The following is a 16,454-nucleotide window of genomic DNA, read 5'->3' as shown; positions in this document are numbered from 1 at the left end:
CTTCTCTATCCATTAACTAGATTTATGAATGTGCTTTAGGGAGCATTCGAGGACCAGGCATGGAAGCAGCAATTACTCTGCTGTCACTAGTTTAATGTCTTTAGTCTCTGCTTTACATATCCCACAGTCTCACTCTGACCTTGTATGTGCTTTAATGAGGGAATTAATGCATTGAGTTCAGGCATTTAGAAAGGAAGAAAATTTGAGTCTCTTTTCAGGTGTTGGTCCGTCCACAATGGCTTCACCTCAGATTGGGGCAGGACAGACTCTGGATCTGTCCAAGCTCACTGACAATTGTATGAATAAACAACACAGCCAGTGAAAAGTGTGTGGTACACCATCCTTGTGAACCAGCTGTGGACAAAAAATTTGGCAGCATCTTTGCCAGCTTCACAGTGGTGAAGATTCCTTTCCTTTCCATTAAGGTTTTTCCTAGGCTCCTTGGCAGACAAATTTTTCAAGGTTGTTTGAACATCACAATGGGAAGAAGCTGCTGATGTAAGGGGATTAGGTTGGACCACTGACTTGTATGACATTAAACACAACTAGACCCGTTTAATGAAGAACATAGATGTCAGACCATCAAAGCTAATGTGCTGGACCAAAGGCAGGAAGGCTTGAACACAACAGTTTCCTGACCACATTCAGAAAGACATTTAGAGCCTACAGCCAACTGCTGGGAAAGTGCCAAGTCCTTTCCGAAGTTCAGATAAATATAGCAGGATAAAAAATCCCAACTGCTGTGGCATAAGAAGAGGTTTCTGAGATTAAGTGGATCTGTTCTGTGGAAAGTTTTATAGGTCAGTGCCAGTATTCTGGATTTGCGCAGTGACTGGTCAGCATCAGTTTACGGAACAAGTTAAACTCCACTTCTCTTGCTGAAGAGAGGGGCTGCTCTGTTGTATACCGGGTATGATTTCACTTTGGATTTTTAAAACTTGCATACCAAGAACTGAAAATTCTTTAGAGAGTACACAATAACAGGTAGTCTAAAAATAAAAATAATTTTTAAAAAATCCACATAGTTAAAACCATAAGCATCGTTTTTCTGACAGATAAAAATGGAGTGACTAGTACAGCTTGATTCTTCAGGTCAGCCTGACAACAGGAGAGATTACCACTATGATTTATCAGGGATCACCTCATGGGGTGCTGCAGCCAAGAACCTCCAAATGCTTTCCACCTTCTCCTACTACATTCCCCCCATCCACCCCAGACGTAATTTAAGGCAATTGCTTTACACCCAGGCTCCAATTCCTGCTAAGGACTAGGATCCCTATGCCCCCATGGTCCCCAGTTCCTTCTACTTTTACAGCAGGATACCTGCTGCCAGAGATAAGAAGCCTCTCCCCTTTTGGCCTCATACTCATCTTTTCATCTGGAAATTCAGGTTCTTGCTACCCTGGAGGAGCACCTGATGACGAAGTCAGATTTGCCAATACTGGCCTGGCCTTCCTGAACACATGAGAAAAAAATCAAACAATGAGCAAATGTTTTTCTTGTTCAGCCCACTAACGTCTTTCATATCTTTCAGTCCCAGAGTGAGGTGCATGATTTCCTCCTCAGTCCTTGGGATCAGCACCTCAAAACCATGCCTGTCCAGGCTTCAACCTAGCCAGGCATACAGCCAGCACTGCAGCCTAGGTCAGCTTGTACTGTCACTCATGACACATGCATTTGCGCAAGAGTGATGACAGAATCAAATCTGACAAAATTCGTATCAGAAATCTTGGCAAGGAGAAGTAGCTGCCAAATATAATTTTGGGAACATATAGGGAAGGCACTAACAACCCTAGCCTGGTGAGTTAACATCCTTCTTGGCTGTCAGCAGCAGTGGGGCCAGCACCGGAGCTGCTAAGAGCTGATTGCAAAACTCCTTGAGAAGACCAGAAATGCACAGCTAAGTGATGCCTGCCTGGGGTGTCAAGAGCACAATTTGCACAACTTGGCCAATTTCTCAAAGATCAGGCTCCTAAACAGTGCAGAAATCATGGCACTTCCAGTACCTGAAGTGGGCTACAAGAAAGCTGGGGAGGGAACTTTTACAAGGGCATGTAGTGACAGAACAAGGGGAAATGGCTTTAAATTGGAGGGGTATAGCTTTAGACTAAACATTAGGAAGAAATTCTTCACAATGAAGGTGGTGAGGCACCAGCACAGGTTGCCCAGAGAAGTTGTGGATGTCTCCTCCTCCCTGGAAGTGTTCAAGGCCAGGTTGGATGGGGACTTGAGCAGCCTGGTCTGGTGGGAGGGGTCCTTGCCCATGGCAGGGAAGGTGGAACTGGATGATCTTTGTAGTCCCTTCCAACCCAAACCATTTTATGATTCTATGATTGTGTTTTCCTTTAGAGAAAGCAAGCTTCCAGCACGAGTGGCTGAAGGCTTGAAAACATTTCTGGAATTCCAGCTGTGATTGAGCCAAAGAGTAGAACAGAAAACCTCCTCCACTGAGGGTGTGGCAAATTCTCTGAGTGTTTTGCAAAGGCAATTCTATCACTTTACAGTGTGCAAGTCACTCTTTTCATCACTCTGGACTACTTCTATTTTTTTTTGTTTACTACAGTGGGGGTGGGTGTGTGTTCAGTTTTGGGCCCCCTCATTGTAAGAAAGACATTGAGGTCCTGGAGCATGTCCAGAGAAGAGCAACAAAGCTGGTTAAGGAGCAGGAAAACAAGTCTTATGAAGAGTGGCTGAAGGAACCTGGGTTGTCTAGCCTGGAAAACAGGAGGCGGAAGGGAGACCTTATTGCTCTCTACAACTACCTGAGAGGAGGTTACAGAGAGGCGGGTGTTGGTCTCTTCTCCCAAGTGACAGAACAAGAAGGAATGGTGTCAAGCTGCATGAGGGCAGGTCTCAGATTAGATATTAGGAAAAATTTCTTAACTGAAAGGGTTGCCAAGCATGGGAATAGGCTGCCCAGGGAGGTGGTTGAGTCACCATAGTATCACAGTATCATAGTATCATAGTATAGTTAGCGTTGGAAGGGACCTTAAAGATTATCTAGTTCCAACACCCCTGCCATGGGTAGGGACATCCCACTAAATCAGACTGCCCAAGGCCCCATCCAACCTGGCCTTGAACACCTGCAGGGATGGGGCATCCACAGCTTCCCTGGGCAACCTGTTCTAGTGTCTCACCACTCTCATCGTGAAGAAATCCTTCCTAGTGCCCCTCTCCAGTTTATACCCATTCCCCCGGTCCTGTCCCCACAAGCCTTTACGAATAGCCCCTCCCCAGCTTAAGATCTATAAGATCTCCTCTGAGCCTTCTCTTCTCCAGGCTGAACAGGCCAAACTCTCTCAGCCTGTCCTCATAGGGAAGGTGCTCCAGCCCTCTGATCATTTTTGTAGCATTACTCTGGACCCGTTCCAATGGCTCCATGTCCTTCTTACATTGAAGATTCCAGAACTGGACACAGTATTCCAGATGAGGTCTCACAAGAGAGGAAGAGAGGGTCAGAATCACTTCCCTTGACCTGCCGGACACGCTTCTTTTGAAGCAGCGTAGGATATGGTTGGCCTTCTGGACTGCAAGCTCACATCGCTGGCTCATGTCAAGTTTCTCATCAATCACCACCCCCAAGTCCTTCTCTGCAGGGCTGCTCTCAAGCACATCATCCCAATCATGTACTGAAAATGAGGATTGCTCCTATCCAGGTGCAGGACCTTGCACTTGGGCCTTGTTGAACCTCATGAGGTTCTCACAGGCCCACTTCTCCAGTCTGTCCAGGTTCTTCTGGATGACATCCCATCCTTCCGGTGTGGCAACTACACCACTTTATGTCATCTGCAAACTTGCTGAGGGTGCACTTAATCTCACTGTCAATATCATTGATAAAGATATTGAACAGCACTGGTCTCAGTACAGATGCCTGAGGGACACCACTTGTCATAGATCTCCATCTATACTTTCAGCCATTGACTACTACTCTTTGAATACGACCATCCAACCAGTTTCTTATCCACCTTACCGCCCATCCATCAAATCCATATCTTTCCAATTTAGAGAGAAGGATGTTGTGGGGGACCGTGTCAAAGGCTTTACAGAAGTCCAGATAGATCACATCCGTCAGTTTACCATCCCTGGAGGTGTTTAAAAGGCGGGTGGGGGAGGTGCCTGGGTACATGGTTTAGTAGTGGACAGGTATGGTTGTAGCTGATGATCCTATGAGTCAGGCTTCTCACCATGGGCAAGCCACTCCTGCTGCAGGACAGCACCTGCCGCGCTCCCTGGAGCCTCGCAGCAGGGCCAAGGGGGCCGCCAAGGAGCCTTTTAAAGGTGATGCCCAAACACCCCGCCATGCAAGGCGCCCCACGTAGCCACTGCTGCCCTACTGGCTGCTTCCTGGTTACAGTGTGACGTGTGTGTGTGTGTGCGTGTGTGTGTGTCTATGTGTACCTGTGTGTGTGTCTCTGTGTGCACCTGTGTGTCTGTGTGTGCATCTGTCTCTGTGTGCATCTGTGTGTGTGTCTGTCTGTCTGTGTGTGCCTGTGTATGTGTGCATCTGTCTGTGTTTCTGTGTCTGTGTGTGCGTCTGTCTGTCTGTGTGTCTGTGTGTGCACGTCTGTGTGTGTCTGTGTATCTGTCTGTGTGTGTGTCTCTCTATCTGTCTGTGGGTATCCGTGTGCCTGTGTGTGTGCATGTCTGTGTGTTTCTGTGTCTGTGTGTGTGTCTCTGTGTTTGTGTGTGTCTCTATGCGTGTCTGTGTATCTGTGTGTGCCTCTCTGCGTGTCTGTGTGTGCATCTGTCTGTGTGTCTCTGTCTGTATGTGTCTGCGTATGTCTATGTCTCTGTGCCTGTGTGTGCCTGTGTGTCTGTGCCTTCGTGTCCGTCTGAGCGCCTGTATCTATCTGTTCGTCTGTGTCTATCTGTGCATCTGTGTCCGTGTTTTCCGCCGCTTCTTGGGCGCCGATTGGCCGAGCGGTTGCCGCGGTACCCGGGAGGGGCGGGGGTGGCCATACCCGGAAATGGGCAGGCGCTGGGAAACGCCCGGAGAGCGCGGGCGGACCTTACGCACGCGCGCACGCGCCACTTCCTCCCTCCGCACCCCGCGCGGCGGTTGCCGGGGCGATCGCTCTCTTAAAGGGCCCGCGGCGGTGGCGCTGCCGGTGGGGCCCGCGGCGCGGCCCGCGAGGGTTGCGATGGTCAGTCCCGGCGGCGGTGGCGGCGGGGGGGCCGGTTCTCCTCGCGGGGCGCCTCGGGGCGGGTGACGCCGCGCGCCGCCGGGCGCGGGATGGCGCGCGGGGCGCCGCACAGCGTGTGCATGGTGTCCGACTTCTTCTACCCCAACATGGGGGGCGTGGAGAGCCACGTGTACCAGCTGTCCCAGTGCCTCATCGAGCGCGGCCACAAGGTCCTGGTGGTCACCCACGCCTACGGCCGCCGCAAGGGCGTCCGCTACCTCACCAACGGGCTGAAGGTCTACCACCTGCCCCTGAAGGTGATGTACAACCAGTCCACGGCCACCACGCTGTTCCACAGCCTGCCCCTGCTCAGGTACATCTTCACGCGGGAGAGGGTCACCGTCGTCCACGCCCACAGCTCCTTCTCCGCCATGGCCCACGACGCCCTCTTCCACGCCAAGACCATGGGGCTGCGCACCGTGTTCACGGACCACTCCCTCTTCGGGTTCGCTGATGTCAGCTCGGTGCTCACTAACAAACTGCTGACGGTGTCCCTGTGCGATACGAACCACATCATCTGCGTCTCTTACACGAGTAAAGAGAATACGGTGTTGCGAGCGGCTTTGGACCCTCGGATAGTCTCTGTTATCCCCAACGCCGTCGACCCCACTGATTTCACTCCAGACCCATCAAGAAGGGATGACAGTACAATAACAGTTGTTGTTGTCAGCAGACTCGTTTACAGAAAAGGTAATGGGGTATTAAGTTCATTTTGAAAGGTAATGTGGGATGAGTTTATTTTGGTTCAGCCTGGAAAAGAGAAGGTTCCGAGGAGATCTTATACCAGCCTTCCAGTACCTGAAGGGGCCTACAAGAAAGCTGGAGAGGGACTGTTCACAAAGACTTGTAGAGATAGGATGAGAGGGAACTGGTATAAACTGGAGAGGGGCAGATTTAGGCTAGATATATGGAAGAATTTCCTCACGATGAGAGTGGTGAGGCACTGGAACAGGTTGCCCAGGGAGGTTGTGGCTGCCTCATCCCTGGAGGTGTTCAAGGCCAGGCTGGGTGGGGCCTCGGGCAGCCTGATTCAGTGGGAGGTGTCCCTGCCTATGCCAGTAGGGTTGGAACTAGATCGTCTTTAAGGTCCCTTCCAACCCAAACTATTCTATGATTCTAAAGTTATTTTTTTTTTTCTTTGGGGTATGCTAGGAAAGGTCTTGGTGAGTTACCACTTACGCTGTTTCTGTGGTATGGATTGGATTTTAAATGGCATTTGTAAAGTGATGCTGTTATTGTTGGTATGGATTGGATTTTAAATGGGAGTTATAAGGTGACAGTTCTCAGCTTTTGTGTCTGTGTGTTCAAGAAGAAATGTACGTTTTACTTCGTGTGTGTTGGGTTCTTTTATAATCTTGAAGATACTGAAAATTGTAAACGGGAAGGCTTGGCAGATATTTGGGATATGTTTTAGGCCCTGACTGATGTATTCTGTTAGAAAAGTTTTAACTGTTTTTTATTTAACTGAGCAACAGCAAAATAAGTAATTATTTTCTTTTCATATTTGTTTCCTAAAACATCACAGGTTGTCTTTTCTGCAGAATTTTGTGTTCAGCAGTGTAACTGTTTTCAAGAGACTTCATTCTTTTCTTGAGTAGAGTTATAGCAGTAGGCTACGTAACGATAAGTTCTAAAATCAGTTGCAATAACGGCTTGCTTTAAACTTTCTACTTTAGGTATAGATTTGCTTAGTGGCATAATTCCTGAGCTCTGTCAGAAATACCCAGAGTTACATTTCTTAGTTGGAGGGGAAGGACCAAAACGAATCATATTGGAAGAAGTCCGAGAAAGATACCAACTACATGACAGGTTTGTTCTATGCATGTCTATGACTCTTGAATGTACTTTAAGGATGGGAAAAACACCCTTTCTGCTTGCTTCCCTCCACCCACTAAAAAACTTCTCAAAACTTGAAGCTGGGGAAGATGAGAACTACTGAAGGTTAGGCAGATAGATCAGACACCAGCTGAAGACTTGTGGAGTTGACTGTGAATCCTGCGAGTTAATTCATAGAAATAGAACCTCTGTGAACCTTCACTTGGGTCAGAGAAAAGCTGACTTAGACATAAGTTTCGTATTCCTCTCTTGCTTAGATCACATACTACTGTATGACTTAAGGTGTTAGACAGCTAGTCTGTGGTACTGCTGCTTGTGAGGATGACTGCTAGTAGTTTATTTTATTATTTCAGTATGAAACTATTTAGAGTAGTGCTTATCTAGTATGTGTTCTTCTTCTACTACAAACCTGTTCCCTGGTGCTACTGTTACCGAAATGTTTCTGCGATGTATGTGCATTTGTGTGTTTCTTTGGTTTTTTTTCCTGTTTTATTTAAAACAGTTTAACGTGGCAAGGACAAGGGTCTTAATTTTTTCATTTTCTTTTCTCTGTTTTCTGTTGCCTGTCCTGTACTTCAGTCAGTGATTCCTCTGATAAAATTGTTGGTTAGTATTATTCTTATTTTGCCCTTTTCTGTTTCCCAGTATCTCTTCAAAATAATAGATCTTTATTATTGTATTCAAACTGCTTTCTCCTTTCCCTTTCAGACTTTCAGAAAGTTCAGTTAATAGATCTAAAAACAGAAAGGGTGACAAATCTTAGTTATTAATTGCATGAAGCCATATTCTCATACAGAACTAAAGCTCAGTAGCAATGTTCTGAAGATAGTTGCCATTAAAACAGAGCAACTTCTTCTCTCAACTTTATTTTCAGAAGTTTCTTTTAGTGTGAAAATAAGCAGAATCTTCTGTTTCTTCATTGTTGAAAAACAATTGGAGAAAATGGAACAAACGTTTCCTCTTTGTTGTCGCTATGTAAGTGTGAACCATCGGTATATTTATCAGAATATGCGTAACAGCATTATTACAGTCCAAATCTAGTGTTTCTCTTTTTCTTTTTTTGTTTTTTCTTCCTTATGTACAGGGTACGTCTCCTAGGAGCCTTGGAGCACCAGGATGTTAGAAATGTTCTAGTTCAGGGGCACATTTTTCTCAACACTTCCCTCACTGAGGCCTTTTGTATGGCAATTGTGGAAGCAGCAAGCTGTGGTTTACAGGTAACAAAAAAATAATCTCAACTATCTAGAAGCATGTATGCATTTTAAACAAAATTCATGATTTAAATAATGTGTACTTGTAACATTTGATTTCATCTGAGGTTCTCCCTTTACAAAGGTGAGCAAATATTATCCCCATTTACAGATCACCTGGAAGCTGAGACAGAAGGGTTAACCGAAACTGCTTAAGCTCCCAGAAGAAACTTGTGCAGAATTGGGATTAACATGTAGATCTGCTAACTCTCAGTTCTCTGAACTAACCAGACTGCGTCTCCAAAATGCAATTTTGTATGTACTCCTTTACAGAGTTTTGGGGTAGCTGATATCCATGAAGGTTTATTTTGACATTACTTTTAAGAGAAGCTGCAGAAAAATGACTCCTGAGCATGAGTGTCTGGTCAGTCAAGCATATTGAATTACAAGACTAAACCACTGTGATAGAGATGTTTTCTTCCTGCACCAAGAGCTGACATTTGTTGTCTTATATTAACTGAGATAGTATTTGCCTTACCATGTAGGGATTCAAGATAAGAATTGGAAGGAGAAAACAGTAAAAGCCGTGTCTGCTAATTTACAACGGAGACTGACAAAGAAGTTAAATGAAGAGTCATGAAGAACTGAGTTTCTCAAATAAAAATGTAAAGCAATTTTTTTAAGAAGACAGACTGATGTAACTAATATACAAGAAAGTGGAAGGGACTTTTTTTTTTTTTTTAACCCAAATAGCTTTTGACAGTACTTATTACCTAGTAGTGGTAGTTATCCCCCTCATCTGATTTCCTCTCTAGAGGTGAGGAAGTTCTGCAGTTTTCTTACTGCTGCCTGCTATTTAGAGATGATTGCGTAATGTAAGTCCTAGTAGTTTCTGATTTCCCTTTAAAAATAATAATTCAGATGAAAACTAATGAACTTCTTGTAACTATTTAGTAGCCTAAAAGGTAGTGTAAACTGAAGGCTGATGTGGTAAAACTGTCCTCTCCAATTAGAGGTAACAGTTTTCTTGAGGGACTGTGGAGAGAAAGTCCGAAATGTGGTTACGCAGATTTAGTTGGGTACTGTGACAAACACCTTTAGGAAAGATTTCTCAAAAACCATTCCTTAAACCAAGTATTCCATTTTATCATGCTACTAAACAATCATTCTGAACATATTTAAAGGTAGCCTGCTATGCTAGGTCTTTCCTAGGACCTAGACCTTTAGTTCACATACGGGTAAAATTCCCAAAGCATGGTATCAGCCTTTGCCTTCATATCAACCACTCCTTGTACTTTCCGCCCCCCCCCCCCCTTCTGTTCTTAAGTGCTGAATCTAAACAGTGTTATAGCAGTGGCATCACTCTATTTTATTGTTATGCAGCATATGTGCTATTTCTTTCTTTCTTTCTTTCAAAGGTGGTGAGTACAAGAGTTGGTGGGATTCCTGAGGTGCTTCCAGAAAATCTTATTATTTTATGTGAACCCTCCGTAAAATCTTTGTGTGATGGATTAGAAAAAGCTATTGCTCAGCTCAGATCAGGAACACTACCATCTCCAGAAACTCTTCATAATAAAGTAAAGACCTTTTATACATGGAGGAATGTAGCAGAGAGAACTGAGAAAGTATGTATAAACACTGCTTTTACATTCTCTTAAAGTACATTTCTGAAACAGCTCCTTCTTTCAAACATTACTATGTATGTTCTCTACTTAGTCTTTCAGTGTAGTTTTTCAGTGTTTCTTGTCAAACATACCCGGTTGGTGTCTTTTCCCCAAATACATCCCTAAATAGGTGATTTTTTTTTTTTTCTGTTTGCACTTTTCCAATGCTGTAACTTCTGGTAAATGTTCTGAAGAACAGCCTAGATCTTTAGTTACCTTTCTACTCATGTTTTTCCCGGTCTTCATGTAACTTTTCTGGCAGAACTTGAAAACATAAGATGTATGAAAAGGAAAAGACGGAGTTCATGATGACGTTTTCTTTGCCATGTGCTAGCAAGTGGTTTAAAGCTATGAGAGGTAGTTTAATGCCAATACACTGAACAAAGCTGAATTTACATAAGCTGTGGATGTAATGAAAATGAATTACCACACTTTTGAAATCGTATTTCAGAAGAACTGCACTTCAGCATAAAAACTCTGCCATTAATAGTGTTAACTGCAGTAACGTTATAAACACCTGTGGAGATCTGTCATTTCTGACTTCAGCCCCTGTGTTTTAGGCAAGAGAGTAGCTGAATCTCATGTCTCTTAATTACATTGTAGAGTTCCCAGATACACATCTCTTATAAAAGTCCTTGAAATATCATTTACAACCAGTTGTTTTATCACTTTCAAATACTGTCACTACAGTTCATTTTGTGACTTTTGTAACTGCAAGCAAAATTTCAATTGCAGAGTTTTTATAGAAGTTAGTCTAGATTTCAGTTTCCTTTATAGCCCTATCTTAAAGAAAAACCTTAAACTCTGTGAAGAAAAATGTTAGTATAATTGGAACAAGTATGCGTGGAACTAATGTTTTACAAAAGGCAGTTGTTCATTAGCTCGTTAAGTTACCTGTAGGATGAAGTCTAATGTTCTCATGGAAGAAACTCTGTACCCTTTAAGCCGTTCCCAAGTGGTATGTAGCAGGTATTTATGTTTCTGTTCTATGAAAAGCAGGACTATTATTGGGGTTTTTTTTAGTGGTTGTGGTTAATATGTGTATTAAATCATTAGCAGCATGTATTTGCTTTTCATATTTGTTGAATTTTAAGAGTATTATTAAGAATTACTAGTGTTTATTTTAAATAAAAATGAGTACCCTATCACACTGTCCTTCAGTGTTCAAATACAGAGATTTGGAAGATTGCCAGCTCATTTATGAGTTCATCTTTGTGTTGAAAATCTAGTAATTGCATGTTCATACTCTTCCTATGACTGGTGTGACTATGAGATTAGAACCCACTCAATTAATTAAAAAAAACCCCTAACATTCTCTGTATAACATTGCTAAAGACAAATTATGCAGCCTTCCTATTTAATGAAATATTCTTGTTGTCTGTCAGAAAAAAGCCTAGAACATTTCTCCTCCTTTTTCTCCTTCAATAAAGTAATGAACTTTCTAAAACAGCACTTATAAATCAACACTTAAAATCTACAAAACTTTTTTTGGGTAATATTTGTGCCACCTAGTTATTAGGAATAGATAATTTATTTCTCACACTAACAACAACATACTGGTTTTTTGACGTATACGTAACATAATTTTAAGATATTATTTCCTATTTCTTCTCCTTTTAGGTATATGACAGGGTTGCAGATGAAGTGGTTTTATCAATGGATGAGCGACTTAAGAGACTAATGTCTCATTGTGGCCCAGTGACTGGGTGTATTTTTGCTCTTTTTGCTGTTCTGAACTTCCTTTTCTTGGCATTTCTGCGGTGGATTACTCCAGATTCTGTTATTGATGTTGCAATAGATGCTACAGGACCTAAAGGTGCATGGACTAAAAAGAATTTTTTGAGGAAAAAAGGAAGAGTTAAGGAAGAATTTTCAAGCTCCTAAAATGCTCAAATGGACAGGAAAGAATGCACCACTCACTGAAGGTTTTAATGCTGGCTGATAGAGATGTTGCTCTTAAAATTCTTCAGTTTCTTTCCAAGAACTTCAGAAAGAAACTTGGTAAAATGTGCTACCTCAATTTAGGATTATGTTTCAATTTAGTTTTGGATTCATGCAAATTCATGGGAATCTCTTTTGCACTGAAAGCTGGGAGGAGAACATGGGTTTTTATATGTGTCAAAAGCCTTTGAGGCAAAAGTATAAGGTTTTTCTCAACAACTGGAATATTACAAAGTGACTGTAAACTTTAGTGGTGTTTGGGAAAGCAAACCAAAAATTATTAGTTTACAGTAGTCCCTGCTGATTTCTGATATTTACTGTGATTTTTATTTTGAGATCAATTTGAAAATACTTGATTAAAAACTCAATAAAGCACACCATTTCTCTCCTAAGACAAAAATGGCACTTGGAATGAGTCATGAAGTCCTTTAACATGGGAATTTCAGACTTAATTCTAGCATTTGTGTCCCAGTGTCCCATTTGTGTTTTGCTCTCATAGCATTAGTATTTTGAAGATCTTGCCTAGTTAAAATGGGATCATCCTGTTGCTACAGCAGAACTCCATAAAAGTTTTTTTTATGTTTTCAGAGGTGCTAAATTTGTTCTGTTCACTTAACATGTGTGAAAGTTATGTAAAGTTTATGGCATTTTTTTAAGTACATAGATGAAGAAATTACGTTGTTTAGAGATAATAACAGCCTTCAGAAACAGCTCAGGCCTGAAAACTCCTCCAGCAGACTATGCCAAAGTGTGTAACGCTTGTGTGTATGCACGCATGAGAGAGAAATCTGTGAAGGGCTTAACAAGCACCATCGTGCTCGCACACTCTCTCTCCCCTCCCAACTCCCCTGATTTTTCTTCTCTTTTTTTTTTTGCCTTTTTTCTTCCCCTTAACGTATGACCAGAATGGCTTTTCTGCCCATGTCTGGGAGGGACAGTGTTTAGTCTGCGTCATTTCTCTTAGATCACATCAGAGACATTGTCACACATGTTCTATAAGTGAAATCTTGGATAGGTGTCCCTTGAATGGAAATAACCAATAGGTATGCTTTTCATAGAGAGAAAATAAGGAAAAAAAAAAAAGTGGCTCTTTGCATCTCTTCGCAGTCCTAAGTAATCTATACGTGGGACAATTGGTGGCACAACATGCAAACAAATATGTGAGAAGAGGCATTTATCTCATAAGTGTCAACCATCTTTAAAATTCCTTCCTGCCTAATGCACTAGGTTAATTTCTTTTTCAAGCATCACTGAAGACTAAAAATTATTTGATGACTCTTAAGTATTAAGTAGCATTGGACACAATATTAAAACTGTGCAATATGAAAATATTGTATTCAAACTCTTCAAGGGCAGTATTTAAAAGACACCTTCTCTCAATATCATCTTGTTTGTGTAGAGATGTAGTGACCCTAATATCTGATATTTTATAATTTCATTGAACATATTTTCATGAAACACAGAGAGGTAATGTGAAATAAATACCATATACAAAGTATTTTCTTTTACTGGAATTTTTAGCGTTTGATACGTAACATATAGTATGCATTGTATTACGATGTGCATTTTTTTAAATTCTGCATTAGGGGCCAGCTAAAATGGTGCCACGCTGTTTATGGATAAATGGGTGGAATTACAGTAACATTTTACTTTTTTTTAATAACATTCAAGTTTATAATAACTTTTTAAAAACACTGATTATCATTCCAGGAAAATGTTATATATATAGGTACGTTTTCAATAATATTTTTTCATTCTATTTTGTTTCTTTTTGGTTTCTTGCAACATCTACAGACACAAATCAAATTTTTCACAGGATTGTGAGAGTCTATTCTAAACACTTCTCTCTTCTTTTTTGGAACACTGCGTACCTATCAATAGTGTAATAAAACATTTTTATAATCTTGTTTACAGGACAAATTCACAGTTTGTCTATAAGTTTATTTAATTTCTGTAAAGAGATTAATATTTTTCATTAATATGTGGGAACGTGCGAGTAGAAAGCCCAGAAATAGGGTCCAGACTGCTGCTTCTCAGCACTGTTGGTTGGATTTATTATGAGAAAGATAATGACTAAAAAGCATTCTGCACAAACTGCCACAAAAATTTAATCATAACTACAACTGTGCTGTTTCTTGAGTAATGCAACTTATATTGCACATAACTGTTTGTGAGACTGATTCAGTTACCTGCCTTGTGCATTGGAGTAAGGGATGATGTCTCAGAATCATGCACCGTCTTAAAAAGCATCAGTGGGTGAAATGGGAAAGCTTAAATAAAATAATCAAAATTATAAAAACCTGAGCAAAGATAATGAGTGTATTTTAGTAATATGTATTTAGAAATTAACAAAATAACTATTTAAAAAATCTAAAATGTTTCAGTTGTACTTGTAGGTAACATATGATCATTGTGAAATACTAAGGAAATGTTACCAAATACAGAGTCATGCAGAGTAATGTCTTGCATAGAGCAAAGCCTGTGTGGAGGAGGAGGAAACACCCAAAAACGTTCCATACAGAACATCCACCATGTTTCACAGAAGACACCATTAATCCACAATGAAATTCCATCCCACAGGCACAAGGAGAAACTATATTTCCAATACATTATATGCAGACACTGTGAATTAAGGTATAGACAGTGTGATAACTGAAAATTGTGTGTTAAACCAGAGCAAGTATCAAGTAAAGTATGAACTTTAAGATTTATCTTTCAGACTGTGTTTTAGCGGATGTGGATAGATCTGTAAGAAAGTAAATGCACTGTAATGTACTTATTTTTGTGGTCAAGTTTTTCTGCATCTTTTTAAAATAAACTTATTTTATCCCCTTTTGATATTTTTTCTCTTTTTTTTATATATGCTTAGGCTTATGAACAAGTAATTATAATATTACATATTTTGCCTTGTCCAGTAAAATACAGAGTTTATTCAAATAAGTATAAGAACAATTAATATTGAAGGAAAATGATTTTACAATTAAATTTAAAAAAATTAAATATTTTTAATGTTTGATTTGTTATATAATAATTTGTTGAATAATGTTAATAGTTGAATATTTGATTAAACTACTCTCATTTACTGTACATCTTTTATGACACTCAGTATGTTGATTTCCATCATTTTTAGCATTACTTTTAGCATTTCTACCATTACTTTAGCATTGGCACATTCGGATAAAAGATGGATATTTTTTGTTAAGGGAACGAAACTAAAATCAGATGCAGTTACACATTTGAATTTACTGTTGTAATGAAATTGTGCATTTCTCTTGTAAACTTGACAGATAAATTGGGTTGTTTGCAGATTCAGACTTGCTTCAAAACTGGCATAACTAGAGATGATATTGGTGTGGGATTCACTGAATTGTAACTGCATAAGCTGATTGTCTAGTACACACTAGTTCCTTAAGCTGATTATTTAATCGAGAAGGACTTGTGGCATGCAGCTAGAGAAGGAGCCATCCCCTGTTAACACAGGTGGTGGAGGCAGGCAGGGGGAAATTAATTACCTGCTGGAATTTGCCGTCTTCCTGCCCAGGCAGGAGCAGGAGTTCAGACAACCATACCTTATGTGGTGTGATGGGCAGTGAATAGGTGAGATGAATGCCACTCCTGCTCGTGTGAGAGCAAGCAGTGAGTCACGACATATGTCTCTTTTTAAAAGCAGAAGTGCTGTAAGTGTGCTGACCTAAGTATTCAAATGAGGCCAGGCTTGTATGGGAAGTAAAGTCATTTATTAGATCAGTCTGATAGAAAAGAAATAGCTAGTATCCACACATCTTTGTTTTGATCCTTTCCCTTTGAGATAAAGGGTTTCGGTCTCCTCCCCTCCTGCCTCGCCCCACCCCAGCTGTCTTACTTTGATTTGAAAATTCTCAACTATATACAAATTCTCGACTATATACATTAGAAATACACTACTGTAATTCCAAGTGTCTAGCATGAGGGTAGACAAATAACTCTTATATTTTCTTTATGTAAAGGATCCTTCTAATCTTTATTTCCTTGCCAAATTCTGCAGGTCAGTTAAGGTGAGCTGTAGTTGAAAATGAGTAATTTTCTAAGCTGGACTGCCTTTTCTGTTGTGCTTCTTCTTTGCATGCTTGTAAATGAAGGGTGTATGAACATTAGCTTTCTAGTTTTTTGAAGGATCAAGCCAAACTACTTCTATTCATTCACCATCTCATAAAATTTTATTGAAGGATTCATATTTTCTGGATATTTTGATCTGATAATTTAGTAATTATTCTAGCTCAGCTAGAGTGTTATATATATATGTTATAGGTTATTTTCAAAGAAATAAACCTCCATCCTTCTGTACATGTATGAAAATAGGAATCAAGAAAAGTTTAAATGAAAAAGAAACAAAGCATTCTACATAGGTTGAATTAGTTACATGCATAAAAAATACTCTGTTCTCTGTGGAAGCCATGTGCCTTCAAAAGGGCAGTTAAAGAAAGGGTACATCTTCAGTTTGTAATATTACACCTTTGAATCAATGATGGATAATGTAAAAATATTTCCATTCTGTCAAGACAGTATGATGTTGTTTGCAAGACATAATAATGGACACCATTCTTCATCCCAGAGTGATAAAAAATACTAGTTTGTTATCATGTGTTTCTGATTACATGCTT

General features: G+C 40.7%; 1 protein-coding gene across 1 annotated transcript; it reads left to right on the top strand.

The window, feature by feature from the left end:
• The first annotated feature begins 5,117 nt into the window (after positions 1-5,117).
• On the top strand, positions 5,118-14,656 carry PIGA (phosphatidylinositol glycan anchor biosynthesis class A). The gene is made up of 5 exons (XM_009565571.2): positions 5,118-5,873; positions 6,860-6,992; positions 8,104-8,236; positions 9,628-9,834; positions 11,494-14,656. The coding sequence occupies exons 1-5, from the start codon at positions 5,234-5,236 to the stop codon at positions 11,755-11,757; spliced, it is 1,377 nt and encodes a 458-aa protein (XP_009563866.2). The 5' UTR covers positions 5,118-5,233; the 3' UTR covers positions 11,758-14,656.
• The last annotated feature ends 1,798 nt before the right edge of the window (positions 14,657-16,454 follow it).

This window comes from Cuculus canorus, chromosome 1 (genome assembly GCF_017976375.1).
Source record: "Cuculus canorus isolate bCucCan1 chromosome 1, bCucCan1.pri, whole genome shotgun sequence".
Classification (NCBI taxonomy): Eukaryota; Metazoa; Chordata; class Aves; order Cuculiformes; family Cuculidae; genus Cuculus; species Cuculus canorus.
The sequence above is the reverse complement of the archived record's forward strand: the minus strand, read 5'-3'. Positions and strand labels throughout refer to the sequence as shown.

What these genes read in the sequence shown, in the direction of transcription:
- PIGA (XM_009565571.2), top strand. Translation starts at nt 5,234, where the DNA reads ATGGCGCGCGGGGCGCCGCACAGCGTGTGCATGGTGTCCGACTTCTTC. An exon ending in AGATACCAACTACATGACAG is followed by an intron (nt 6,993 to 8,103) that starts GTTTGTTCTATG and finishes CCTTATGTACAG; the next exon opens with GGTACGTCTCCTAGGAGCCT. An exon ending in CAGCAAGCTGTGGTTTACAG is followed by an intron (nt 8,237 to 9,627) that starts GTAACAAAAAAA and finishes TTTCTTTCAAAG; the next exon opens with GTGGTGAGTACAAGAGTTGG.